This window comes from Ursus americanus, chromosome 7 (assembly GCF_024610735.1).
Source record: "Ursus americanus isolate L20-20 chromosome 7, mUrsAme1.1.p, whole genome shotgun sequence".
Taxonomy (NCBI): domain Eukaryota; kingdom Metazoa; phylum Chordata; class Mammalia; order Carnivora; family Ursidae; genus Ursus; species Ursus americanus.
Genome location: NC_142133.1, coordinates 57,252,443 through 57,278,304, shown reverse-complemented (window position 1 = coordinate 57,278,304; position 25,862 = coordinate 57,252,443). Strand labels below are relative to the sequence as shown.

The 25,862-nt window shown below is 39.9% G+C and overlaps 3 protein-coding genes across 10 annotated transcripts in view; 1 reads left to right on the top strand and 2 right to left on the bottom strand.

The window, feature by feature from the left end:
• Nucleotides 1-2,782, bottom strand: part of HEATR5B (HEAT repeat containing 5B) — a 102,429-nt gene extending 99,647 nt beyond the window's left edge. For 2 of the 3 annotated variants that reach the window (XM_045809079.2, XM_045809080.2), the window contains exons 1-2: nucleotides 2,696-2,782; nucleotides 1,583-1,730 (exon numbers count right to left, since the gene is read on the bottom strand). In XM_045809079.2, coding sequence (XP_045665035.1) covers nucleotides 1,583-1,708 — 126 coding nt within the window. In that variant the 5' untranslated portion in view covers nucleotides 1,709-1,730; nucleotides 2,696-2,782. Of the gene's footprint in view, nucleotides 1-1,582; nucleotides 1,731-2,630; nucleotides 2,652-2,695 lie in introns of those variants that run through there. The other variant, XM_087863732.1, reaches the window with a different exon arrangement.
• A 56-nt stretch (nucleotides 2,783-2,838) lies between these two features.
• Nucleotides 2,839-16,031, top strand: GPATCH11 (G-patch domain containing 11). 5 transcript variants are annotated; one of them, XM_045809076.2, is made up of 10 exons: nucleotides 2,839-2,999; nucleotides 3,271-3,371; nucleotides 6,910-6,981; nucleotides 7,523-7,749; nucleotides 8,559-8,600; nucleotides 9,252-9,372; nucleotides 9,557-9,647; nucleotides 10,510-10,626; nucleotides 11,521-11,602; nucleotides 12,548-16,031. In XM_045809076.2, the coding sequence occupies exons 3-10, from the start codon at nucleotides 6,923-6,925 to the stop codon at nucleotides 12,601-12,603; spliced, it is 795 nt and encodes a 264-aa protein (XP_045665032.2). In that variant the 5' UTR covers nucleotides 2,839-2,999; nucleotides 3,271-3,371; nucleotides 6,910-6,922; the 3' UTR covers nucleotides 12,604-16,031. The 5 variants fall into 5 exon arrangements, with proteins under 5 accessions (XP_045665032.2, XP_045665031.2, XP_045665030.2 ...); XM_045809075.2 differs by having other exon boundaries at nucleotides 3,271-3,389; XM_045809077.2 differs by having other exon boundaries at nucleotides 2,860-2,936; nucleotides 3,271-3,389.
• The window catches only part of EIF2AK2 (eukaryotic translation initiation factor 2 alpha kinase 2), a 35,817-nt gene continuing 25,029 nt past the window's right edge, over nucleotides 15,075-25,862 (bottom strand). For both annotated transcript variants that reach the window (XM_045809072.2, XM_045809073.2), the window contains exons 13-16: nucleotides 25,732-25,860; nucleotides 19,743-19,844; nucleotides 18,710-18,763; nucleotides 15,075-18,633 (exon numbers count right to left, since the gene is read on the bottom strand). In XM_045809072.2, the coding sequence (XP_045665028.1) occupies nucleotides 18,511-18,633; nucleotides 18,710-18,763; nucleotides 19,743-19,844; nucleotides 25,732-25,860 (408 nt within the window). In that variant the 3' untranslated portion in view covers nucleotides 15,075-18,510. The remainder of the gene's footprint in view (nucleotides 18,634-18,709; nucleotides 18,764-19,742; nucleotides 19,845-25,731; nucleotides 25,861-25,862) is intronic.

Genomic DNA, 25,862 nt, shown 5'->3' with positions numbered 1-25,862 from the left:
GTAATTTCCTCGGAAGATGAGCACTAGGAAAAGGACAGATTTGGGTTGGGGAAATCAAGAATTTGGCTTTGAATATGTTTGAATATGTTAATTTTGAGATGCTGTTTAAGAGAGAAAGATGTAGTTGGGTATCTGGGAGTCATTATTGTATAGACAGTAGTAAAAATCATGAGATTATGATATCATTGAAGAATAAATACTTGTATATACTCTTGTATTTTTCAATTTCACAACAAAATTAAAAATTAGTAAGTGTTTCAAGGTAGAGGATCAACTATATGAAAAGTTGCTGATGGTTAACTAAGAATACTGACCACTGGTTGGAAGACTCTGAGATCACTGATGGCTGGACAAGAGCCATTTCAGTGGAATGTAGACAAAAAATACTCACTTAGAAGGGGTTTAAGAGAAAACAGAAATTTTGAGCTAAGGACTGTGAATGAATCCACGCATTAACTCTGTATCTCCAAAAATGCTACTAAAACTATACTAAAGGGCAACCAAAAAAAAAAACCCACAAAAAACAAAAAACACAAATCTACAAGAGCAAAGAAAACAGGAAAACAATCAACAGAAAATATAGAAGCCAGGTATCCCCAATAGGGAAAGCTGAGAAGAGACCCAACTTACAACACAGAATCCCATAAAGCCCATGATTGTTTTGTTGTTGTTTGCAAAAGCAGGAGGGAGCGCTCCTGCTCTCCCTCTAGTTCTGCCTAGAGCTAGAGGAAATGGTTGAGAGTCTAGAAGCTGTAAGACTCATACGTCTCTCCTCCATTCTGGACTTAGGGAACTCAAGCACAGCCGTGGGCTGGGAAAACCGCACTGAAGACGGGGGTTAAATGAAAGTTTATATACTGGATGTTGAAGTCCCTAGTCTTCTTCCCCAGCTCCTAGAAACTAGGCAGCTGGTGATACACCCTAGGACACTAGAGTAGAAATGTCTCTTCCAGGAAATGAGTAGCTAAGAGAAACCTATGATACCAGCGTCAGGGGTTCCTCAAACAACAGGACTAGCCTACAGTGAAGCACAGTTAATGAACTTCATCATGCCCAGAGAACTTACTACTCATTCTTTAATTTGAACAGATGCCAAACATCATCAGATATTTGAGGAAAGTATCTAATTTTAAAGAGAAAATAAAATATATACATAAGGAAAAGCAACTAGGATAAAAGAGACTATGCAGGAAGAAGAAAACAGAAAGAAAAAAAAACCGTATCATAACACCTCAGAGAGATAAGTAAAGATATTGGGATTGCTAGACAACACTGAGGGACCATTTGAAGTTGCAGATAAACGAATTTAAAATGACGTTAGTCACATAATCATATTTTTCTCCAGTCACATTCAACTGTCCATACAGAGACATGAAGTGGGCAAAGAACTAGGTTAAAAAGAGACTCAGGTTTTGCGACAAAACAGAAAAAGGACAGACAAAAACTCCTATTCCAGTGTTACATTCTCAATTCCATAAGTGACCCAAAACCTTTCCAACACATAATGCTTGTTATTTCACAAATCATGAACATATCATACTCCTAATTATGTAAACCCAGCTGGAAAAAAAAAATACCATACCTTGTTGGCAGCAATCAAGACTTTATCAAGAAATCTCAACCATTCAAAGATAAAAACTGGTCTCTTTGCTTCAGTGATTTGAGCCAAAGCTTCTTCATTTAGCAATAAACTGTGCGCTAGTTCCATTACTGAAGTTTAAAAGTCACACCTTAACAAATTAAAACATACTTGTAAGGATTTTTTTAATGTTAAAAGTCAAGCTTAATGAATGTAACCACTAAGAAATTAAAAGTACGGCTTTTCCTCTCATTTCATTTGGGGGAAATTTACATAATTTCTTTAAGGCAAAACCCAAGAACCTAATTCTAAAGGGCCAGCATAAAACAAAAACAAACATAAATGAAAGTCGTGTTTGGTGAGGAAGAAGGAAAAAAGGGTAAAAGGAAACTTAAAATAAATCTTGTAAATAACGGGACACCTGCCTGCCTCAGTCAGTAGAGCCCGCGACTCTTGAACTCGGAGTCGTGGATTCAAGCCCCTCGTTGGGCGTACTTAAAATACATATGTAGCAAATAAGGCATTATTCCCGAAGAAAAATGCGTAGCAAAACACATGTCATTAACTCATTCCATAAATGGTAAAACTTAACCATCAAGATCAAACACTGGCTGGGCCTGACAATCCATCCTCCTCTTCCCTCGCCCACTGCTCCGTGCACAGCACCCTTACCCTCCCCTGGCCTAGGAGGACGTCAAAACTCCCAGCATAAAGATGTCACACTGGAAGTCTCCAAAAGCCTTCCTATGGGGATGGGGTGAGGGAGGCCACATCGCCGTGACAGAAGCTTCAGCCGCAACCCCGGGCGCCAGGGGAAATGCAGCCCGCAGATGTCGCGCGCGCTGCAGGTCTGGGTCAACCCGGCTACTCGGAGGACCACCGTAGCTTAGTGCCGGGCCTAGGGAAAATGCAAGAGGCCACCGCAGGCCTTCCCAGGGCCACTCGGGCTGTCAACCACAGGTGACGGTGGCCCGGAACCGAGCCCGGAGACTGTGAAAGGAAAATGTTCATTACAAACTCGATTTTCCTCTCCAGCCCTCTGAAAACGTACAGGCAGACAGGGGTGTGTGCGTGTCACCGTGCATGCTTTGACGGTAGACGGGGGGGCGGCCTCACCTTCTAGTCTGGCAGGGGCCGAACAGCTGAGTTCCGGGGCCAGAAGCATCTGCCAAACGACCCGGATGCCCCGCCTCCCGCACTCCTTCCAGCAGGAAACGAAAGGAGAGCGCATGCGCGGAAGGGTGGTTTTTGCGCAAGCGCACTAGTTACATCCTCCTAGGTTTGCCTGCCACAGGTTTCCAATTGATTGCTCGCTGGGAAACCCAGGTGGGATCTGAGGCTCAGAAGTCCAGTGCTGGTAGGTAGGCGCAGGCGCAGCGCGTGCTCTCGCAAGCTGGCCCCGGGCGAGTAGAGCTGCCAGGTAAGGGGGTGGAGATGCCAGATAGAATGGTAAGAGGGGTGGGCTGTGTGCTTCTTGTGACTAACCCATCACACCTTCACCTACATGCCCACCCGGGAGTCGTCGCGTCGGCGGGATGCTTGCAGTTGGGATGGACGCGAGAAGGGAGGAATCGGCCCCTGGGATGCGGGGGGAGGGAGGAAGGCTGAGGCTTCTTTTTGTTAGGTTTCTACTGTATGTCCAGCTACTTAGATCTTCTCTCCCCTCGGATGTGTAATGGGATTCTCCGTAGGTATGAAGCAGCATTCCTGTTGCCGCCTCCCTGCCCGCTGTCTGCCAAAACAAACCTCACCCGAAACAGACCTACTACCGTCTAACCACTCTCAAAAACTGGTAACTCCATTCTTTCAGGTATTCAGACCAAAAGCCTTGGAGTAATCTTTGACACACCGCCTCCAATCTATCAGCCAGTCTCGTTAGCTGTACCTTTAAAATACACCCAGAATCCGACCACTTCTCACCACTTCCACTGCTGTTACTGTGGTCCAAGCCACCTATCATCTCTGCCTGGATTATCGCTTTAGGAAGTTTATCTTTATGCTTGATGCAAATGGATGATGCTAAAGTATATTGTAACCCACAAAGGGGAGTTTTAAAAAAAAACCTGGAGCCTCTATTCAGATCAGCCTAACACTTTAGAGCTGAATGGGTCCCTTAAAAATAATCTAATCCTGTTTGCATTAGCAAGAGCACTGAGACCTGGATTTTTTGTGCTGTTGAGAAAGTCATTTAGCCATACTGAGTCTTAATTTCTCCAACTAAAAAGCTGGACTAACTATTCCTACCTTATATAGCTGTTAATGATTAAATGGGCTAAAAATGTTTGAGATACTGGGTAGGCACTAAACCATTATGTGTAAAAATACTATTATTAGAAATGAAGAATTTGAAGTTTAGAGACAGTGGGTGAATTACCACAAATGCTATGTATAATCTTACATATTTTAACTTATTATAATAAGAAAAAATGATAATGTTTAAAAAGTACACATGGCTGGTGAAACTATGAAGAAAAATAAGAAAATGATACAATTGGTCAGGGACAAAGAGGGCTCCTGGGTAGCTGACAAGGGTCATGACATGGGTGATGGATTATATTATCTTTTATACTGTATAATAAGTTATCCCAAAGTTTAGCAGTTTGAAATAACTATAATCGCTTATTATCTCACAGTTTCTATGGATCAGGAATCTGTTAGTAGTTTAGCTCAGACTTTTTTTTTTTTTTTTAAGATTTTATTTATTTATTTGACAGAGATAGAGACAGCCGGCAAGAGAGGGAGCACAAGCAGGGGGAGTGGGAGAGGAAGAAGCAGGCTCCCAGCAGGGAGCCCGATGCGGGGCTCCATCCCAGGACTCTGGGATCATGACCTGAGCCGAAGGCAGACGCTTAACGACTGAGCCACACAGGTGCTCTTAGCTCAGACTTTCTTAAGAAGATGACTCAGGCTGAGTCATTTGAAGGTTTGGGGCTCAAGGCTCTGTTTTAATATGTCTGAATCATGTGGCTCCCATTTGTAGTGGTTGTGAACAGGAGGCCTCAGGTCTTCCTGTGTGGACATTTCTATAGGGCTGCTTACGTGTCCTCACTACTTGACAGCTGACTTTCTTTAGCATGAGTAATCTAACCAGAGTTAGAGTGATCTAAAAGCTGTAGTGTCTTTAATGACCAAAAAGTCACTCTCCATTATTTCCACAATATCCTATTGGTTACAGTCAATCCTGGTCACTGTAGAAGGGGACTGTGCAAGGAGGTGGAAAACCAAGAGGCAAGAATCATTGGGGGCCATCTTGGAGGCTATCACTTGGTTACAAGAGTGTTTACCTCATAAAAAGTCATTATCTGTATATTTGTTTTAAGACATGATGACCTAGGGAGAAAAGTATTCTCTTATTACAAAATCGCAAAGTAAAAACCCTTCTTGTTCTTATCATAGCTAAACATTTAGAATTTATGATGTTTGGGCTACAGTGGTAGGGATATAGGGAACTTCGCTTTGGGGTTTACAGCCTGGTAAGGAAGATATACATTAAAAATTGTAAAACAACAGACCCCCAAAACAAACAAACAGTACAGTAATACTTTTCCATTTGTAATTGTCCATACTCTCATTTACAGTTGACAGAATCCCTTTTCCAACAATAGGAAATTTATTAGCCCATGTAGCAGGGAAGAATGTTAGATCACAGCATCAAAGAAAGAGCTACAGGAATCAGGGTCTTAGGAGCTAGAGTTGGAGAGTCATTGCTTTTAGGATTACCTTTGTCCATTTTTTCTATCTGGCTTCATTCTGCAGAATAGGATCTCTTCATATGGCCAGGAAGATGGCCTTTTGGAGCCCAGCTTCACATACTTCCAGTTCAGAAACCCCAGTGGAGGGATCTCTTTTCCCCCACAATCTGTTTATTCATATCATGTAAGGAAAGAGATGCTTCTCTGCCCTGGTTAGCTCATCATCTCCTCTGTTGCTGGGACATAGTGTACCAGAACTGGGAGTCCCCAGGGGAGTATAGAGTACTGAGATTGCCACCCTCCACTAGAACCTCATGGAGCGGAGGGCTGGGTTCCCAAAGGAAAGGATGGCATGCAGGCAAAAACAGTGTATGTGCACTGCAACAAATGACCACCCTTTGTAACTAGCTACTGGACCAGCGGCATTGATACCACCTGGGAGCCTAGTAGAAATACAGAACTTCAGACTCTAGCTCAGAATCAGACTCTGGATTTTGAGAAGAACCTGAGGCAATTCCTATACATAATAAAGTTTGAGATGCACTTTTCTTGATAATTATTCTACCCCTGTAAGGGAAAATACATGATTTTAACTGTTTTGGATGGAAACTCTCCTGAAAAACGTTTCCATGTAAGTGAGGTGTTAACTGTATCAAATTCCAAATGAGCAGCTTGAACATGAAGTGCTGTAGAGCAAGGCCTGGAATGGTCAGGACAGACTTTATGAAGGAGGGTAGCCTAGGCCCCAGAGGAAGGAAATGTCTGTAGTATGTTCAGAGGGCAGTGAGAAGCCCATATGACTTGACTATTGAATCCTAAAGGAGCGTCAGGGATCAGATTATGAAGGATCCCTCGTGCTACCATGTTATAGTGACTGGTCCTCCAGCGCCTACAAGGTAGAGCTTATTGAAGGATTTGAAACAGATTAAATGACCTGACTTGTGTTTAAAAAAAAAAAAAAAACTGGGGCACCTGGGTGGCGCAGTCGTTGGGCGTCTGCCTTTGGTTCAGGGCGTGATCCCGGCGTTCTGGGATCAAGCCCTGTATTGGGCTCCTCCGCTGGGAGCCTGCTTAAAAAAAAACAAAAAAAAACAAAAACACCACCACCACTCTGGTGGCCACCTGGCTGGCTCAGTGGGAAGAGCACGTGACTCTTGATCTCAGAGTCATGAGTTTGAGCCCCACGTTTGGGTGTAGAGATTACTAAAAAAATAAATAAACTTTAAAAAAAAAAGGTCTTAAAAAAAAAACCACTCTGAAGAGCGTGTAGGAGACAGATTGGAAGAGGAGAGGCCAAATGCAATGAAACCAACTAGGAAGTCGTTGTAATAGTTTAGGTGGGAAAGAAATACCTGAACTAAAGCAATGATCACAACTATAGGAAAAAGGAGGGGTGTTGTAGAGAAAGACCTGTCAGAGGTTTAAAAGAGGTCAGGAATGGGCAGGTTGTAGTGACATTCATTTGAAAATAATAGGGAATGAAGGAGGCTTGGTGTGGAAGAGAGTGAGTTGTCGGGGGGCTTCACACAGAAGGATGTTGGGAGGCACCTGAATATGTGGGAGAGCTGCAGAGAAAGGTCTATTTCCATTATAAACTAAAGTAATAGGTATTGTTACTTTATCCTATTTGATTTATAGATACTTTTGCCATATGACGTTGAACATGGCAGAAGAAGAGGACTATATGTCTGACTCCTTCATTAATGTCCAGTAAGTAAATGTGTACAGCTCATGTAATGCTATGTAGGAGACTCCTAAGTATTGGCATCGCTTTAAGTGTGAGTTGGAAAGTTAGTTTTATTGCTTAATGGGAACGCCTCCTACATTTTCATACAAAGACACTAGGAGCCTGTACTTCCCTTTTAATGCTAAATATGTGACTTCTGCCCTCCGTTCTTGTTATTCTCCTCTTCCAAGGAAATTTACTCTTCTGCTTTATTTTATCTGATTGTCTCTTCTAGCTTGTATTCAACTTTGCTTTTTATTATTTCCAACCTCCTAGGAAAAATAGTGTAAAACTACTGTTTCTTCAGCTCTGTACTTCCTTTAGTTTCCTACAATCTGGCACCAGCCTTCATTATTTTTATTAAAACAGCTATTCTCAGAGGTCAGTGATTATGTTCTAATATCAATAGTAACAAAGGTGATCATAGAGTTACTGAACTTTAAAGTAGTGTCAACTGAGTAAGTAGCAAAGTTATGAGAAAACTTCATGTACTCATCTAAAATCACCTTTTCGCTTATTCTTCAGACAAGACATCAGACCAGGATTGCCAATGCTGAGGCAAATCCGAGAGGCCCGTCGAAAAGAAGAAAAGCAACAGGAAGCTAATTTGAAAAATAGGCAGAAGAGTTTAAAAGAAGAAGAACAAGAAAGACGTGACATTGGGTTGAAGAATGCACTAGGCCATGAAAACAAAGGGTTTGCTCTGCTCCAAAAGATGGGCTATAAAAGTGGTCAGGCCCTTGGCAAGAGTGGTAAGTTCTGTCTGGACAGAAGCAGGTGTTCCTAACCACCAAATGGTGATGTATTGATGAGTACCAGAGACGACTCTTTATCCATCTACACCGAAATTAAAACAACTTAACTAGTCTCTGATATGCTAACAAGCACATAGAGAACTTTCATCTTCCTACGCCACTTTAGACAACCGTTTGCCCTCAAGAGCTGCTTATCAGCCCAGCTCAGCCTTGAAGGCGCTAACTTCTGGGATGGATGAGACTTACAATGAAGGCAGCAGCTAAGAATGGTGATGAGAGAAGGGTTGAGGAGTGCAAAGGCCAAAGGACGGTGAAGTGACATTGAGGAGGATGGCAGGACTCTGCCCTGCTCGCTCTGTACCTGCGGCAGCTGCCTAAATGAACATCTGGTTGGACAAGCTTAATTCTCTCTTCCCTATTAGAAAGTGAGACTGTTTATTAAGATGGAGAGGCCATATGTTTGTAGTAAGCTGCCTTTTTCTTCTTCTCTTCTTTACTGTAATGGCTTTGATTCTCACCTAGCAAAGCTTTGCTTTCCCTGGAGGCTGCCACCCTCTTGGACATAGAGTATCAGTGTTTCCACTTCTGGAAACCCTACCTTCCGAGGGCATAGGAGGCTGTGGGTCGGCCTCACTGAGGAGCAGGTGTTTAAAGGCAAGGGAGGTAGTTGATTATAGTCAGTTTTCCATTTCAGGGGGCACTGAAGCTGGAGGGGTATGTGTAGAACATCGTACCGTTGCACACCATGTTCACCTGTAGCTTGCGGAAGAGTTTCTAAAGTAGTTTGTTTTGTTCTCTTTTCTTAGGAGATGGTATTGTTGAGCCAATTCCTCTCAACGTCAAAACAGGTATATAATTATTTTTGAGCATATTTACCAGTAATAATAACTTATGCTTAGATCTAGCACATATATTTGCTTATTAAATACTTTTCTAATGGTAGCACTATTACAGTTCTTCTCATAGGAAACCCTCAGTAAGATGTTTCTTAAACTTCTAAATCTTTTAAACTAAAAATAAAAATTTAGTGAGGATAAAATAATATTCAAATCATAAAAATATGGGGAAAAATTGCTGTGACCATTAAAAATGCAAAACTCCTTTTGTCCACTGAAATGTCCTAAAAGTCTTCGAAGACAGATTTATGCATTCAGTGTTTTTCTAAATACTTCGGATGAATTAAAAATATATATATATATTTTATTTGTTCAGTACATTTATATGAAAGAATGACAGTTGATACTGTTTTCCCAATTTAAAAAGCTTTATATAGCATGACTATCACATGAGAGCAGACTAATAATCTTTGTAAAAATCAAATCGTGTGCTGGGGCTTAGAAAAAAACCACATCTCTACTGTTTTCTCCTGTCATTCATGTCAAATGGTTTTGAGTGATTGTTCTCCAGTTAGAATTGTGTGTCATTGGCAAATATGTCAGTTGCCGTGTTTTAAAGTGTGAAGCCAGCAGGTTCCTCAGCAGAGTTTGCCGTTTGAACAGGGAAAAGCGGCCTTGGTCATGAGGCCTTGCTGAAGCGGAAAGCAGAGGAAAAACTAGAAAGCTACAGGAGAAAGATTCACATGAAAAACCAAGCTGAAGAAACAGCCGCAGAGCAGTTTCGGTAACACTTCGTACTCGTGTTGTGTCGGGTTTCCTCTTGTCTTTACCGTGGTATGTTTTCTGGGAGTTGGGCACATAAAATGGGTGAAGAGAATACGGACTCTTAGTAGACTGTTGCCTTCTTTCAATGAGACTGTGACTGATTGATTGATAGATTGATTGATTTAATTGATTTATTTTTTTAGACTGCGATTTAAACATAAGCAAGATGAAGTGAAGCTGGAAGGGGACCTGAGGAGAAGCCAGCGTGCCTGCCGGCAGTTGGATACTCAGAAGGCAAGCCTTCCACCTGTGTTCAGTTTGGAACACTTTTTTGGCACCTGGTGTGATTTGTCCTCTAATTAGAAAAAAAAGAAAGAAAAGAACTCCAAGCGGGTGTATCTAGCCTGCTCTCCAGTAAAGCCTTCATTTAACACGCACTACTGATGTTTGATGACCGATACTCAGGGTGACTTGTCCTCTGCAGGAACCAGAGTGGTCTGAATTACCCAATGAGCATCAAGTAACGTTTCTATATTTGATTGTTCTATGCTTGTTTGAGTATCGATGACTCAGAGCTGGTGCGTTTGGAAATTCTGTTCACCAGAATATTTGATTAACCAGAATAGCCTATTTTTAGTCCATATTCAGTACCTTTTGTGTCCCTAACTAGTAAAATCATGGTAGATTACTATCTATTTCAGATGTGAGTGGTTTTTAAAATTCTATTGTTTCTTTTATTTTACTTTGCTTTTATTTTTTATTTTGATGTTTCCACCAAAATAAAGTGACTTTATTTAAAGTCTCAAAAACATTTGTAAAATTTCCCCCATATGTAAATAGATCGCCGGAAGCAATCTCTTACTTTTCTATATTTTCGTAGCATTTTATTTTGTGTCTGTGTCATGACACTTAAGATTTCTAGCTTATATGTATTATTTTATGCCCATTAGGGTATGTATACCCATGACGCCTTTTCCCCACTAGACTGGCAGCAACTTGGGGACAGTATTCCAACTGGGTCTTCGTCCCCATGGGTCATACAGCACAGTGCTCAACTCTTGAAGCAACACTCAGTAAATACTGAACTGAAAGAATAGGAATTCATGTTGACATGAACATACTTGTGTTTAATGGGGAATAATTCTCCCATTTTCAGAACATTCAGGTTCCCAGGGAAGCATGGTACTGGTTGGGGCTTGAAGAGGAGACTGAGGAAGAGAAGGAGGAAGAAAAAGAGCCAGATGAAGATGAATATAAGAGTGAAGACTTAAGTGTATGTTTTGCCACCAGTTCCTTGAGCAGGGTGTCTCAGCCCTGGCACTGTTAACGCTTTGAGCCGGGCAATTGTTGGGGGACGCTGTTCTGGCCTCCACCCAGCGGGTGCCAGTTCCACTCCCCCTGTGACAACCAGAAATGTCCCCAGACATTGCTAAATATCTCTGAGGGGAAAAATCAGCCCTTGTTGAAAACCACGACATTATAGGGTTATTTTATTAACCCCAAACCAAAACTTTATATAATTTCTTCCTTTAGCTTCAGTTTGCACCCTCATCTCAGCTTCAGTTTGGATGATGGATGAACTGCAGATGTCAATGATTTTAATTTCTACCTTGTTGCCTGTTAAACTTCTGGAAGTAATTCTATAGGAATACCTCCTTTACCCATAAACAAAGCAAAAAAAAAAAACCCACAGTTCAAAGGAAATGGAGATTATTCAAGAAAGGAATCACACTTCTATGGTTATTTGTATATGAACATTTTGTAGGAAACATTTACAATTTGAAAAACCAGTGTTCCGCTTAACTGAGAGGACGTTGTGAGAACTTTAAGGACAAAGGGAGGCAGTGTTCACTCTCATCCCACCAGGGAGGAAGATTCTTTGAAAGTAGAAGGGGTCTTTAAAAGATGCTGATTAAAATAGAGCCAACCCAAACCTATTTTCTAAATGTTAACAAGTGGTCTCTTTGTGTCTGGCAGACTTGTGAAAATATCAGGGTGGCTGATAAACTGGGACATGTTCTAATATACTCTGCCCTTCACACTTCTACTTGGTTAAGAGAGTAGCAGAAGATTTATAGCCTTGGGCTAATTTGGCAGGATCCAAAAGACCAGAAAACCAAGATTCTGTTCAGTTTGAACTGCTAATGTGCCTATGTCCTATATCTAGGTACTGGAAAAATTACAAATATTGACTGGGTATTTAAGAGAAGAACATCTGTATTGTATTTGGTGTGGAACAGCCTATGAAGGTAAGAGGATACCTCGTACTTTTTAAAAATATTGAACACAAATGTTCTTTTTAACTTTGATTTTGTGCGTGTGTGCGTGTCTGTGTATATGTGTGTGTGAAAGTCACATTCCCCATAGACAATGGAAATTACTTATTCCATCCAAATGGCAATGTGGGATCAATGTCTTAAACCAATAATGGATATAGAAATAATTGAGGCCTTTTTAAAAAAATAAAAAACTATTTGAGAGAGAGAGCACGAGCGGGGCAGGAAAGGGAGGTTGGGGAGTGGGGGCAGAGGGAGAGGGAGAAGCAGGCTCCCCGCTAAGCAGGGAGCCCAACAAGGGGCTCAGTCTCAGGACCCTGAGATCATGACCTGAGCAGAAGGCAGATGCTTAACCACCTGAGCAACCCATGCGCCCCATTAATTGAGGCCTTATTAAAGGTGCTTTTAACTTTTCAGAAAATTCATGTACAGAAGGAAATTTTTCAGTCTTCTGTTTCAAAAGGAAGAATTTTTTAGTTACTTGGGGATGATGATTTGTTTTTGTGCTTTATTTTTAAATATTCTTCTTCAGCTATAGTACTTGAAAAATATTTAAAATTCTTAGAACTAGATTTTATGTAGTTAGATATTGTCCCTGAACAATAAAAATCAGAATGTTGAAATCCACTCCATTTTTTTTTATCATAAGGAAAGAAATGGGTTTAAAACTGGCCAGGTGTCTTATAGAGCCGAGTACTTTCCCTTCTAATACATTCGCCCAAGCTGGCTTTGTTAACTTGAATTTAAGGACCTTGTGCTTGACTGTAAAGACTTATTGGTTCTTGTTGTATCTTTTCCTGGTTTCACTGAGTAAGTAGCAAACACAGCTATGAAACACATGTTATGTTAACATAATTTTCTGGAATAGTTTACTATACAAGTTGTATTAATCTTTTATTTTCTTCACATAAATCACAGATAAAGACGACCTCTCTTCAAATTGCCCAGGACCAACTTCTGCAGATCACGACTAAGATTATTCTCAATAAAGTTAGAAACTTGGAAAATGTTATTGTTTCCTAAAAATAGACAATTGAGCGTTAGAATTCCCAAATTATGCTAGTAAAGAAAGATGGCCTTTTGTATGTTGTGTTCTTTTTGTAACTTTGGAAGTACTTTGTACTTTATAGTTGTTCATCGACTTCAGAAACATAACAGAATGCTATTTCAGGACACAAGTGTTATAGACACAGGCAATTACAATGTATGACCGGATTGTGATGTTTATTGGGCTTAAGGATACCAACAGGTAACTCTCTTATTCCCCTCTTCACTTTGGAACAAATTGAGAAATAAGACATAGGAGTCAGAGAGAGATCAAAACGTCAGCTTTATTATCAGTGAAGCTGGAGGGGAGAGCAAGGTTGACTTGATCTCCTGTAAGGCTCCCTTAAATATCTCTCTGCCTGGACACAACTGCAGACCTCTGCCTTGCCAGGGATAGAGCCCACCTTTGCATTCTGAGACCATTCAACTTTCAAGGTGAGAGAACCCACCAGGGGGCTGGGCCACACATGCTGAGTTCCTGCTGCTAGAATCACTCATCAGATGAGACACCTGTCGAGAGGGGATGAATGAGGATTCACGGAGCTTGTTCCCACACCACTGTCTCCCAAGGAGCAAGAAAAAGTCCCTTCCTTCCATGCAAGCATGAGGAGGAAAGAAATGTATTCCCCTCAGTAAGACTGTATCAAAGGCAGCATTCCATGAACGCTACTTCGTTCTAGCCAGTTTTAGAAACGAAATAATTATGATACTTCTGGCAAAATCATGAGTTTTCATGACAATGTGAGTATCCATTGTAAGTGAGCGATTGTAGGTTTTGGCTAATGAAACTTAAAAATTGGGAGTAACCTTAAATACCTGGTGATCCAACTGCTTACTAAATTTGGGAGCTCTTCGACAACATTCCCAGCAGTTGGCAACCCAACCTGTGCCTTTACTCTTCCAGCCCTTGAGGGCTTACTGCTGCCTTAAAATGGATCATTCCATTGCTGGGTCGCTCTATGTGATTTTTAAAGTTATTTTCCTAAAATCTGCCTCCCTATAACTTTACCAAATGTAGCTAAGGACATACCATGTGGCACTCCTCTAAAGATCTTCAACCAAAATTTCGCATAAAAAATCATGAACTTTTTTTTAAGGTTCACAAGCTCAAGTGCCTCCCAAGTGATTTTGATTCAGCTGGTCTAGGATAATTTCTGGATATCTATTTATTTTGAAGTTCTAAGAATGAGTCTGATAAGCACCTGTGGATGAGGACTAGTGCTACAGGTTAAATACAGAGTGCTGTTACATTCTGGGGTACAATTTTATAGCTCACCTTTCAGTACCATTGAGCAAGAGATCACCCTCCTTCCCCTTATTAGAAACCACACACTCAAAAACACAGCAAAAGCCAACCTATATTTGCGTTAAGATAATCAATAGTACAACTTCTATCAGCCTCTGAACTAATGTGACCTAATTCGTTTGTTCTCACGTTTAGCTTGGGGAGCTTTAAAAAGGAAAATACAAGTGTTCTACCCCCAGAGATTCTGATGGAATTGGTCAGTGTGGCCTGAGCACTACTACCCTTGATTCTGAGACGCAGCAGAGCTCACAAAGCACTAACCTAGTTAACTTCTAGGCCTCTGTTCTTCATCCAGAAAATGAGTCATTATTTTTATGAAAATATATACCTATATATAATACTAGAGTTTATACAGTTGGATAATACTATTGAATATTTACTTTTTCACTTAAAAAACAATGAAATTGAATCAATAGCTAAAACAAAGGAGTTCATCTTTCCTTGGAATTACAGTTAGATATTTTCCTGTCATTTCAGCCAGTATCCTGACATTCATGCGGTCATTCCCCAAATCACGTGGATTGTTTCAGACAGAACAGAGTTAGGCAGCAGCTGCTTTTTCTCCTGTTACTGACTGTGGAGGAATCTTCCCACCGCCTAGTGGCCAAAAGTATTTTTAATATGTTAATGCATAATTAGGCTGAGAATGTGCAAAGAACCTTGATGGAATCTGTGACTCCAACAGAGTTCTGGTCTGCATTTCCAGGTCAAGGGCTAGAAATAGGCCTACCTTGGAGTGTGGGAAATACCCCTCCATGCCCATCCGTTGACAAAAATACAGGCTTTCAATATGAGTAAAAATTTATTTTTATTAATATGTCTTTGTTGATTTCATAAGAACAATAATGAAAACCAGCAGAAGCAAAACATTGAAGTTTTAAATTTGCTTTAGTGAATTTGAATTTGCTTCAGTGAACTTTATGTGAAATTTGAAACTTAAATTTTAACATGTCATGTTGTCATTTACTTTTATTTATATTGTGCTGTTTTCAAAGTCCTACCTATAATTTCTAAAGTGTTTCATTTTCTTAATATAAATCCAAAATACTGGAGCTTCTATAATTCAAAATAAACAGACTTTAACATACGAAATTGGTTTGCTTTAAACACCTTTATTTTAAGTGTTATTTGCCATTTAATTGTTGAAATTTGAAAGTGAAGATTATTTAGGATTACACACATTTTGTAGATTCAAGCATATGAAATTCTTAATACTTTTATTTCCCACCAGTTCAAAACCACTTACAGAGTTCCTGCCTTATGCAAGGCAGTACACTCACTGCCTTGGGATATACAAAAATGAGAGAGCCTGTCCCTGCTTTCCAGAAATTCACAGAAAGAGCCACGTAGGGATTACTGCGCTCCAAGGCAAATTGGTGAGCTTAATACTGAGGTACTGAACAATAGCAGTCCTAGGGAGAAGTTTCATTCTGAGTGGAGATGATGGAACACTATGAAATCACACTGAATTTGGTCCTAAACATAACCTGGATACACAAGGTTACGAGGGTGACAATGTGACCCGGCCTTTCCACTCCCAGGTATTCACCCAAGAGAAATGAAAACATGTCCACATAAAACTTGTCCATGAATATTCATAGTAGCAGTGTTCATAATAGGAAAGTGGAGACAACCCAAATGTCCATCAACTGATGAATAGATAAATAAAATGTGATATATCCATATAATTGGTGATTAGTTGGCAATAAAAAGGAATGAAGTACTGATCCATGCCACAACATGGATGAACCTTGAAAACCTCATGCTAAGTGAAAAAGACCACATATTGTATGATTCCATTTAAATGAAATGTCCAGAGTAGGCGAATCTATAGAGATGGAAAGTAAATTAGCGGTAGATTAGTCTTTGGGGGAAGATGAGGAATGCGTGCTAACGGGTACAGGTTTTCTTTTTGGGTGACAAAAACGTTTTAAAATTGTGATGATGACTGCACAACTCTGAACGTACTTGACACCATTGAACTGTGTAGTTTAAATGGGTGAATTGTATGTGAATTAAATCTCAGTAAAATTTTATTAAAAAAAAAAAGATTTGAAGGGAATATTAGGTAGAAACCATAGTAGAGAGCCACCGAGTGCAAAACCTTGTTCAAGGAACACAGCTGACCTGTGTGGTGGGGGCTTAGTCAAGCAACAGTGAACATGGGTCATGGAGTGGGAGCCTCCAGAGGAGCACGGCCCCGCCAACACCTCGACTTTAGCTCAGTGATACTCATTTCAGACTTCCGGCCTCCAAAATGGTCAGAGAATAAATGGGTGTTGTGTTCAGCCCCCAAGTTTGTGGTAATTTGTTACAGCAGTCATAGAAAACTGATACAGGTCTTGAATTAACTCCTGAAGAGCCACACCTATTTGAGAGATATTTGCCTCACAGTTTCACCTATTACACAGTTTTTAGTCAGAGTTTAAACAGTGAGGCCACCGTACATCAATCAACCGCAGTCCCTTCATCTGAGACCTTTCTGAGGAAATGTAGGCTGAGGATAGGCCACAGTCACAGATACAGAATCACAGCCATTGAGGACTGGGTGGACATTTCGATATAAAGAGTAAATATCCGAACGGACTGTCTGCCATACTTTGTCCCTCAGCCTGCTTTCCTCTATATGATCTCCCTTGGCAATCCCCTGGATTCAAAGTTGAGCTGCAGGGGTTGCTTCCAGATAACATACACGTCATTCTGCGTACGATTCCACCCTTTCCATCGTGTCCCTAGTGTGTGTTTCCTACGGTCTGCTCTACATCTTCACCTGAATATTCTGGCAGCAACACAAACATGGCGTCTCCACGTGAGAACTCACATTTTACTTCCCAAAAGTGTTCACCTCACCGTGTAGGCAGACGTGTGGTGGCCTCGCTATTGGCTTAAACCCCAATGAAAAACTGTATAATAGATAAACATGTGAGACAAAATAGCTCTCAAGTATGTGTGGCTCTTTGGGGGTTAATTTGACTGAGGTCTGTATTACCTGTAATGGCATCCTAATCCAGCCACTCGCCTTCAAACAAGCCTGGAAGCCTGCTGTGTACCTTCTCATTAATCCTCACAATTAGTTACCAGCTCCTCTTGGTTCTGACCCCACTATTTTTTCCAGGCCGGCACAGCCTCTCAGCATTCTGGTCTTCCACATATAGTCTCTTCCTGCTCCAACCCATTCCAAGCACACTGTTTCAAAGAACTGGTTGGGTCACACCCCTGCTCAAAAAACAAAAACCTCATTTGTCACCTTTGGACTTTGCCAGGGCACCAATTCATTCTAAAAATAAATATTCCATCTGTCCCATTTAAGTTCTTTATAGAAGAATCACAGATGACAAAGAGGTTTGATGGGATCTGAAAATCCCTATTTTGCAACCCCTAATGAAATAATGGATCCAAGCGACAATCATCAATGGTTGCCAAAACCGTTATGCGGAAGATGCAGAGGAAACCTGATAGTACATGACACCCCCAGAGCCCACCGATCAATCTTCAGATCACCGAAAGTGGAACAACCAAACATAGCCCTCCTGACGTGATACCAAAGGAGGTATACAGCATCACTGATGCAGCATTCTTGGGAAAAAATTTGAACCAGAATCAGATCAAGCTTCTAGTTCTAAAAAACTCAACAGCTTAAGGAAACGTAGTGAACTGTTACCTTTGCAGTTGACCTCCCGGATCTCCCTCACCTTCCATCCCTCCTCAGAGAACCACTATGGGATTTAATATTTCTTATTCCTTTCTTTCCCTTTATTGTTTGACCATATTTGTTTGCATTTCTAAACAAAATTATTTCATTTATCATTCTCTGGAACTTTATGTAAAAAACCTTTCTGTCTATATTTTCGGTAACCTGCTTTGTTTGCTTAACATTATGTTCCCAGGAGATGTATCATGTTACGATATTTAGCTTGTCATTCATTCATTTTTACTGCTATACAGTATTACAATGTGTGGAAAAAATACAATTTATTTATCCATTCTTCTTGTGATGGACATTGTTTTTTGTTCTTTTGGCTGTTATAAACAGAGTTTCTATGAACATTCTTGTAGGCATGCAAGTGGGAATGGAATTGATGGCTTTGAGGGTATGTACACCTTCAACTCACCCAGATCAGACCAAATTGTTTCCCAAAATGATTGTATATCACTTATCTTTTTATGGATACCATATTTCTCTAACAAGTTGGTTAGTTATTTAAGACAGGGACAGATCTTATATTTTTTGGCCTAGAAAGAGTGAACACTTAATAAATATTTATTAATTGATTGATTCACTAATTGATATAAAAATTTGAGAGATTTCCCTCCCTATGTTTATAATAAGGAGATGAGCCAGGAAAATTAGGCAAATGTATGAATGTTTCTGAAGTTAAAAAAAAAAGATTCAAACTTTCCTAAAACGTAGTGAAAAATTAAGGTAAAGATGAAAATAGAAGGTAAATATCATCAGTAGTCCCTAGAAGATTTTAGACAGTTACCAAAAAATTGAATATCCAAAGGAGGATACTTTTTTAGAAGGGCTCTAACATGTGCTTCGTTCGTTTTTCACTACAACATTCTTCCACATCTTCAAAGTCTCCAGTATTTCAGATGCACTAGGTCGTTTCATGGGATCATGTGACAGTAATCTCTTCAGAAGAATTTTCTGTAATGATAATGAGTCAATACTTAGAAATAGAACATTGAAATAAATAAAATTCTGATTATTTTCAAGTGCTTACTTCTCTGGCATCAAACACATCTGAGAACTTGCCAGCCCTTAGCTCTTTAAAAATCTGAAAAGAAAACATACATATATAATCATTAGGGAACTATTCACTTGGGAGGAAAACCAAACTTGCTTCTTAGCCAAGAAGCGCGCAGGACACCCCTTCCCCACCTTGCCCCATCCTTAACATCATGACATGTTGAAGTGTTAAGAGCATCATATGCATTATCTCCCTTCATCCTTTCTGGAATCTTATGGGATAGGTATTTTCATTACCCCATTGTACAGAGAAGGCTGTTGGCTCCGGGCCAGGTCCTTGTACTGATCTTCAGACCAAGCTGTCCAGCTGCCTAGTGCCTTTAGCGGCTCCCCACTGTCTCCACATGAAAGTCCACCATCTTGCCTTCATCTAGGTCTGACATGTCTTTCCAGTGCCACCAACCATCACTTCCTTGTCACTATATACTCCAATACAAATGCCACTGCCTGCTAATCCCGCACTCTGCACACTGTTGTCTGAAGGCTGGAATTGTCTTCTTTCTATTTTGGACCATTAGCAGCAAACCAATCCTTCAAAGCCAGCTTAAATACCCCCCGAAACTGAAATCCCTATAGCTAGCAAGATCTCTGTCCTAGCCATTTCCACAAAACTTCATGTCTTCCCCCAAGACATGCATCGCATTCTCTTATTTTCCATCCTAGAACATAAGCTCCTCGAGAACAAGGCTTATTCATTTTTATAACCCGGTAGCACTTAGCACAGTGTTGTATGCAAAGCAGGCAACCGGTAGAAGTTTACTGACCGACTCAGATAAGAAAGAGCTGTAGTTTTATGAGGTGTACACACCTCTGAAAGACCAAAGGTTTTGGTCTTCAACAAAAAGCTTTGGTAGCCCAAACATGGAAAAGATAAAATCCGTATTTCCTTTTCAGTCAACACGAATGTATTCAAGCTGATCCTCACATGAAGGTAATCACTTCAGCAGCACTTTGGAGATGACTGCTAATACTTTTTGTTGCTTAATTCTTTTTGTGAGATTATTTACCTCCACTGTTTCCGAAAGAGTGGGACATATGTAAAGAAGTTCTGCGAGAATTAGCCCCAAGGCAAAGATATCCACTTCTTTTCCATATTCTTTTGAAGAAATCTGAAGAGACCAAGATAGGTTTATATTCGTTACTCACCCAATATAAACATCCATGACTTCTGAAGCCAAAAAAGTTATTTGACCAATATATCTTACATCATGTAACAAAGCACGTTTGTTAGCAATATCTGTGGAGCCTGACTGCCCTGGTTCAAATCTGTCATGAAGTAGCCGCATCAACCACGTAAATTAACCATCAAGGGTAGAATAATCTCCACCATAAAATGGGGATACCAAAAGTTTCAACCTCAGAGTTTGACTACGGTGTTAAATAAGATGCAGCAGGTAAAATAGTTCTAAGTGACTTGCATGCAAATGTTCACAGAAGATGTATTCCCAATATTCTGCTGGAAGCAATTCGTATGCCCACCCGCAGGAGAATGGATAAGCGCATTGTGGTCTATTCAGGCAATGGAATAGTACTCGGTAATGAAAAGGAATAATCTGTTGGTATAAGCAACGACTAGAAGTCCTCCAATAGACATTACTTTGAGTGAAATAATCAAATACAAAAAAGTACATAAAGTACGATTCCATTCATATGAAGCTCAAGACAGGGAAAACTAATCTGTGGTGATAGACATCAAAGCACTGATTGCCTCTGGGAAGAAGGGATGGATTGAAAAGGGCCTGAAGGAATTTTCACAGGTGAGAACAATGTTCTACATTTTCATAAGCTTATGGGTTTCACAGGAATACGTCTTTGTCAAAAATGTACATTTAAGATATGAACACTTTATGGTGTATAAATCATCCCCCAATAAAATGATTTTCAATTTAAAAATTACTAAGAAAATGAAAAACTCAATGACAAATGAATTAAAAAAATATGTTTAGGGTGGCAATACAGGGTGCAGGAGATATTTAATAAAGTGGGAGTTAAAGGGGAGCCATTAGCCACCTATTTTCTTCCAAGTTCGCACTCCACAAAACTCTTAAATTATGTCTTTGTGCTACATGGTCCCCAAAGGGAACAGCTGGATGTCCTCTCCATTCTAGATTCTCAAACAACAGAAAGATGAAAAATAGGCAATAAGCTATCAACCAAAGAATATAAGCTACTAGAGTAATGAATCTAGATATAAGACAAACATTCACAATCAATAGTTGTACAACCAGGTTCATAACAGCAATTTTCACAAGAGCGAAAAGGTAGGGGCAACCCGAGTATCCACTGATGGATGAACAGATAAACCAAATGTGGTCCATCCATACCATGGCATATCATTAAGCCTTAAAAAGGAAGGAAATTCTGACATATGCTACAACAAGGGTGATATTGAGGATATTCTGCTGGGTGAAAGAAGCTAGTCACAAAAGGACAAATACTGGACAATTCTACTTACACAAGGTATCTAGAGTAGACAAACGCATAGAGACAGAGAGTAGGATGGTGGCTGCCAGGGCTGGGGGAGACGGGAATGCGGAGCTATTCGATGGGTGCAGAGTTTCAGTTTTACAAGATGAAAAGAATTCTGGGGAGGGATGGTGGAAATGATCACACAACATAAATGTACTTGATGCCACTCAGCTGTGTGCTTAAAAATGGTTAACACGATAAATTTTATGCTGTGTATTTTGTCACAATTAAAAACAAATGTTTTAAAATCAATAGACTTATTAATAACCAATAAGATACAAGGAGTCCCATGTTAACAGCATAACACTATACATATTGAGGGAAATACTTTAAAAATATAAAGTGGTCTTCGTGAAGAAAAAAGTATTTTAAAATTTCACTGAAGAATATAAAAATGGCCTCAAGGTAGGTGTGCCATTGCTCCCAGCTGTGCCCTGGCCTCCCAGTGAGAGGACGACACTTGCCATCTCGTCCCCTTGGGTTGGGCCATGCAATTCGTGCAGGGCCATGATGGTTAGTGATGTATGCCACTCTTGGGCAGAGCCCATACAAGTCATCACAGCGTTCTGCCACTGCAGCCTGCTATGAGGACAGCAATGACCCAGATAGGGTGCTTCCTTCAGCCCTGGGTTCTGGAACGAAGGAGACACGTGGAACAAAACCACAGCCAGATTGCAGCCAACACATCATGTGGGCGAGAAATAAATCTTTCATGTTTTGTATGCCACTAGGAGATTGGGAGTCGCCGGTTACCACAGGATTGCCTGGCAAAGGCTGACTTGAGAGAGGACTTGAAGAAGTGGGAGAAACCTGCCCATTTCTTGGAGCAGAAGTCTCGGCTATATAACAATGTCAATTCTCCTCAGTTGACTCCTTAACTTTTTTTTAATAATAATTTTTTTATTATGTTATGTTAGTCACCATACAGTACATCCCTAGTTTTTGATGCAATGTTCCAAGATTCATTACTTGCATATAACACCCAGTGCACCATACAATACGTGCCCTCCTTACTACCCATCACCGGCCTATCCCATTCCCCACCCCCCGCCCCTCCGAAGCCCTCAGTTTGTTTCCCAGAGACCATAGTCTCTCATGGCTCCTTTACTTTAATGCCGTTACTGTCAAAAATCTCAACACCAGTGATGGACCATGACAAGCTGATGCTATCATTGATTCCAAATGAAATAGTGAACTTAAGAACATTTAAAAAATGAAGAATAATGTGGGAGGTTCTGCTGTCCAAATACTAAAACCAATATTATAATGCTATAATAACTGAAATAGTATGATGTTACAAAGAAAAAGATAACAATAAGTCATTTGGACAGAACAGCATCCAAAAACAGATCCATGAGTGTGTGGGAATTTCACGTATGATAAAATAGCATTTCTTTTAGGTTTTTCTTTAAATTCCAGTTAGTTAACATACAGTGTAATATTAGGTGCGGGTGTACAATATAGTAACTCAACCCTTCCGTACATCACCCAGGGCTCCTCACAAGCACACTCCTTAATCCCCATCACCTATTTCACCCATCCCCCCACACACCTCCCCTCTGGTGACCATCTGTTTGTTCTCTATAGTTAAGAGTCTGTTTCTTGGTTTGCTTCTCTTTTTTTTTCCCCTTTGCTCATTTGTTTTGTTCCTTAAATTCCACATATTAGTGAAATCATATGATATTTGTCTTCTCTGACTGACTTATTTCATTTAGCATAATTCTCTCTACGTCTATCCACATCATTGCAAATAGCAAGATTTTATTCTTTTTTATGGCTGAGTTATATTCTAGTGTGTGTGTGTGTATCTGTGTCTGTGTGTCTGTGTGTCTGTGTGTGCGCGCAAGCATGTGTATGTGTGTGTGTGTGTGTGTGTGTGTGTGTCTCCCACATCTTCTTTATCCACACATCAGTCGATGGACACTTGGGCTGTTACCGTAATTTGTAAGATAATGCTGCTATAAACATCGGGATGCAGGTATCCGTTTGGATTAGTAGTTTTGTATTCTTTGGGTAAATACCTAGCAGTGCGATTGCTAATTTACAGGGTAGTTCTATTTTTAACTTTGTGAGAAACTTCCATACTGTTTTCCAGAGTTTGCAGTCCCACCAACAGTGCAAGAGGGTTCCCCTTTCTCCACATTCTCACTAACACTTGTGTTGTTGATTTTAGCTATTCTGACAGGTGTGAGATGATATCTCACTGTAGTTTTGATTTGCATTTCGCTGATGATAAGTGATGTTGAGCATCTTTTCATGTGTCTGTTGGTCATCTGTATGTCTTCTTTGGAAAAATATCTATTCATGTCTTCTGGCTATTTTTTTAATTGGATTATTTGTTTTTTAGGTATTGAGTGTTATGAGTTCTTTACATATTTTGGATACTAACCCTTTATGGGATAGGTCATTTGCAAATATCTTCTCCCATTCTGTAGGCTGCCTTTTAGTGTTGTTGATTGTTTCCTTCACTGTGCAGAAGCTTTTTAAATTTTGATGTAGTCCCAATAGTTTATTTTTGCTTTTGTTTCCCTTGCCTCAGGAGATGCATATATAGAAATAAGTTGCTATGGTTGATGTCAGAGATTACTGCCTATGTTCTCTTTAAGGATTTTTATGGTTGCAAGTCTCACATTTAGGTCTTTAATCCATTTTGAATTTATTTTGGTGTATGGTGTAAGAAAGTGGTCCAGTGGGCGCCTGGGTAGCGCAGTCGTTAAAGCGTCTGCCTTCCGCTCAGGGCGTGATCCCGGCGTTCCGGGATCGAGTCCCACATCGGGCTCCTCTGCTGGGAGCCTGCTTCTTCCTCTCTCACTCGCCTGCTCTGTACCCTCTCTCGCTGGCTGTCTCTCTGTCACATAAATAAATAAAATCTTTAAAAAAAAAAAAAAGAAAGTGGTCCAGTTTCATTCTTTTGCATGTGGCTGTCCGATTTTCCTAACACCATATTGAAGGGACTGTCTTTTTCCCATTGGATATTCTTTCTTGCTTTGTCAAAGATTAATGGACCTTATAATTGTGGGTTCATATCTGGGTTTTCTATTCTGTTCCATTGATCTACATGTCTATTTTTGTGCCACTACCATACTGTTTTGACTAAAAATACAATTTTTATTATGGTAAAATATACATAAAATTTACCATTTTAACCATTTCATGTGTGCAATTTGGTGGCATTAAGTACCTTTACAAAGTCATGCAACCATCACCAGTATCTATTTTTAAAAATTTCCATCATCCCAAACAGAGCTGAACCATTAAACTATTTCCCATTCTTCCTCCCTCAGGCCCCAGCAACTTCTGTTCTACTTTTTGTTTCTACGAATTTTCCTTAATATAAAAGCTTAAATCACAAACCATCTGATACATGGTGATGGGCAACCGCATATCCACATGAGGAAGATCAAGATATATATCCCTTCCTCACATGTATAGACAAAACCTAATTCGAGTTAGTCTAAACTAAAGTAAAAACACAAAATCTTTTTGTAATGTTGTGGGAGAAATGGCCTCCAAAATAAAAATGAGAAACCCAGCAGCCATAAAGAAAACACTGATAAACATGACAACTTAAAAGCTTCCACGATACAGCATAAACAAAGAAATTACTAACAATCAAGGAAAACAAATCTGCAATATGGTTAACAGATACAGAATCAATAACCGAAATATAAAAATATCCCTTACAAATAAATTAGCAACGGATAACCTAATTAAGAAAAATGAGGAAAGGACACAAACAGAGAATCTGCAGAAAAATCCTAAGTAAATATGTGTAAAGATGGCCTTCCTAACTAAAAATCTGAAAAATGCAGACTGAACAAGCAAGTGGCCCAAACTGCAGTCTGCTAGCACCCTAGTCTGATTGGGAATGGGAAGGAGAATGCAACATTCTCCAGCACGCTGGGAGGAAGGCATAGTAGGATCACTTTTCTGGGTATGACAATTTCACAGTATTGGCCAAATCTGAAATGCACTTATTCTATTCAATAATTCACTTGAAGGAATCTATCACAGATGATCATGGAAACACTTGTTTTTAGTGTCAAAGATAAGGGGAAAAACATGTAAAAACTTGCTAACAGCCTAAATAAATAACCCGTCAATAAGGAAACAGTTACATAAATGATGGTATAGGTCAGCATACAATACAGTCGCTAAGATAGATGTGAGATCCACATGGACTGATACAGAAGGATTAGGATACATTGTTGAGTGGGAAAAAATTAAGTTGCAAAATAACATTACAGTAACTTTGTAAAAGCATGTCCTTATATCTTTATGCAAAAGTCTCTATATCCATATATACTTGTGTTTATATATGTTTGTAACTCACAGAAAATTATCTAAAAGGATAAACAACAGACTCTGTAAGAAGAGAAGGAGTAGAAAGGAACGTTAAAGGGAATTTTCCATTTTTATTCTATATGCTTCTGTGTTGTTTTAATTTTATAAGAGGTGTCTATTATCTCTATAGTTAAAAATAACACAAAAGAAGTGAAAAATACATAGAAAATAAAGGAACCTCACCTGCTCTGGGCTCATATATCGAAGAGTTCCTTTATTACTTGTCCGATTTTCATAATCTTTCGAGGATGTCACAAGTCCAAAGTCTCCAATCTTTATGTGTTTTGTATTTACTAAAAATATGTTACCTGGCT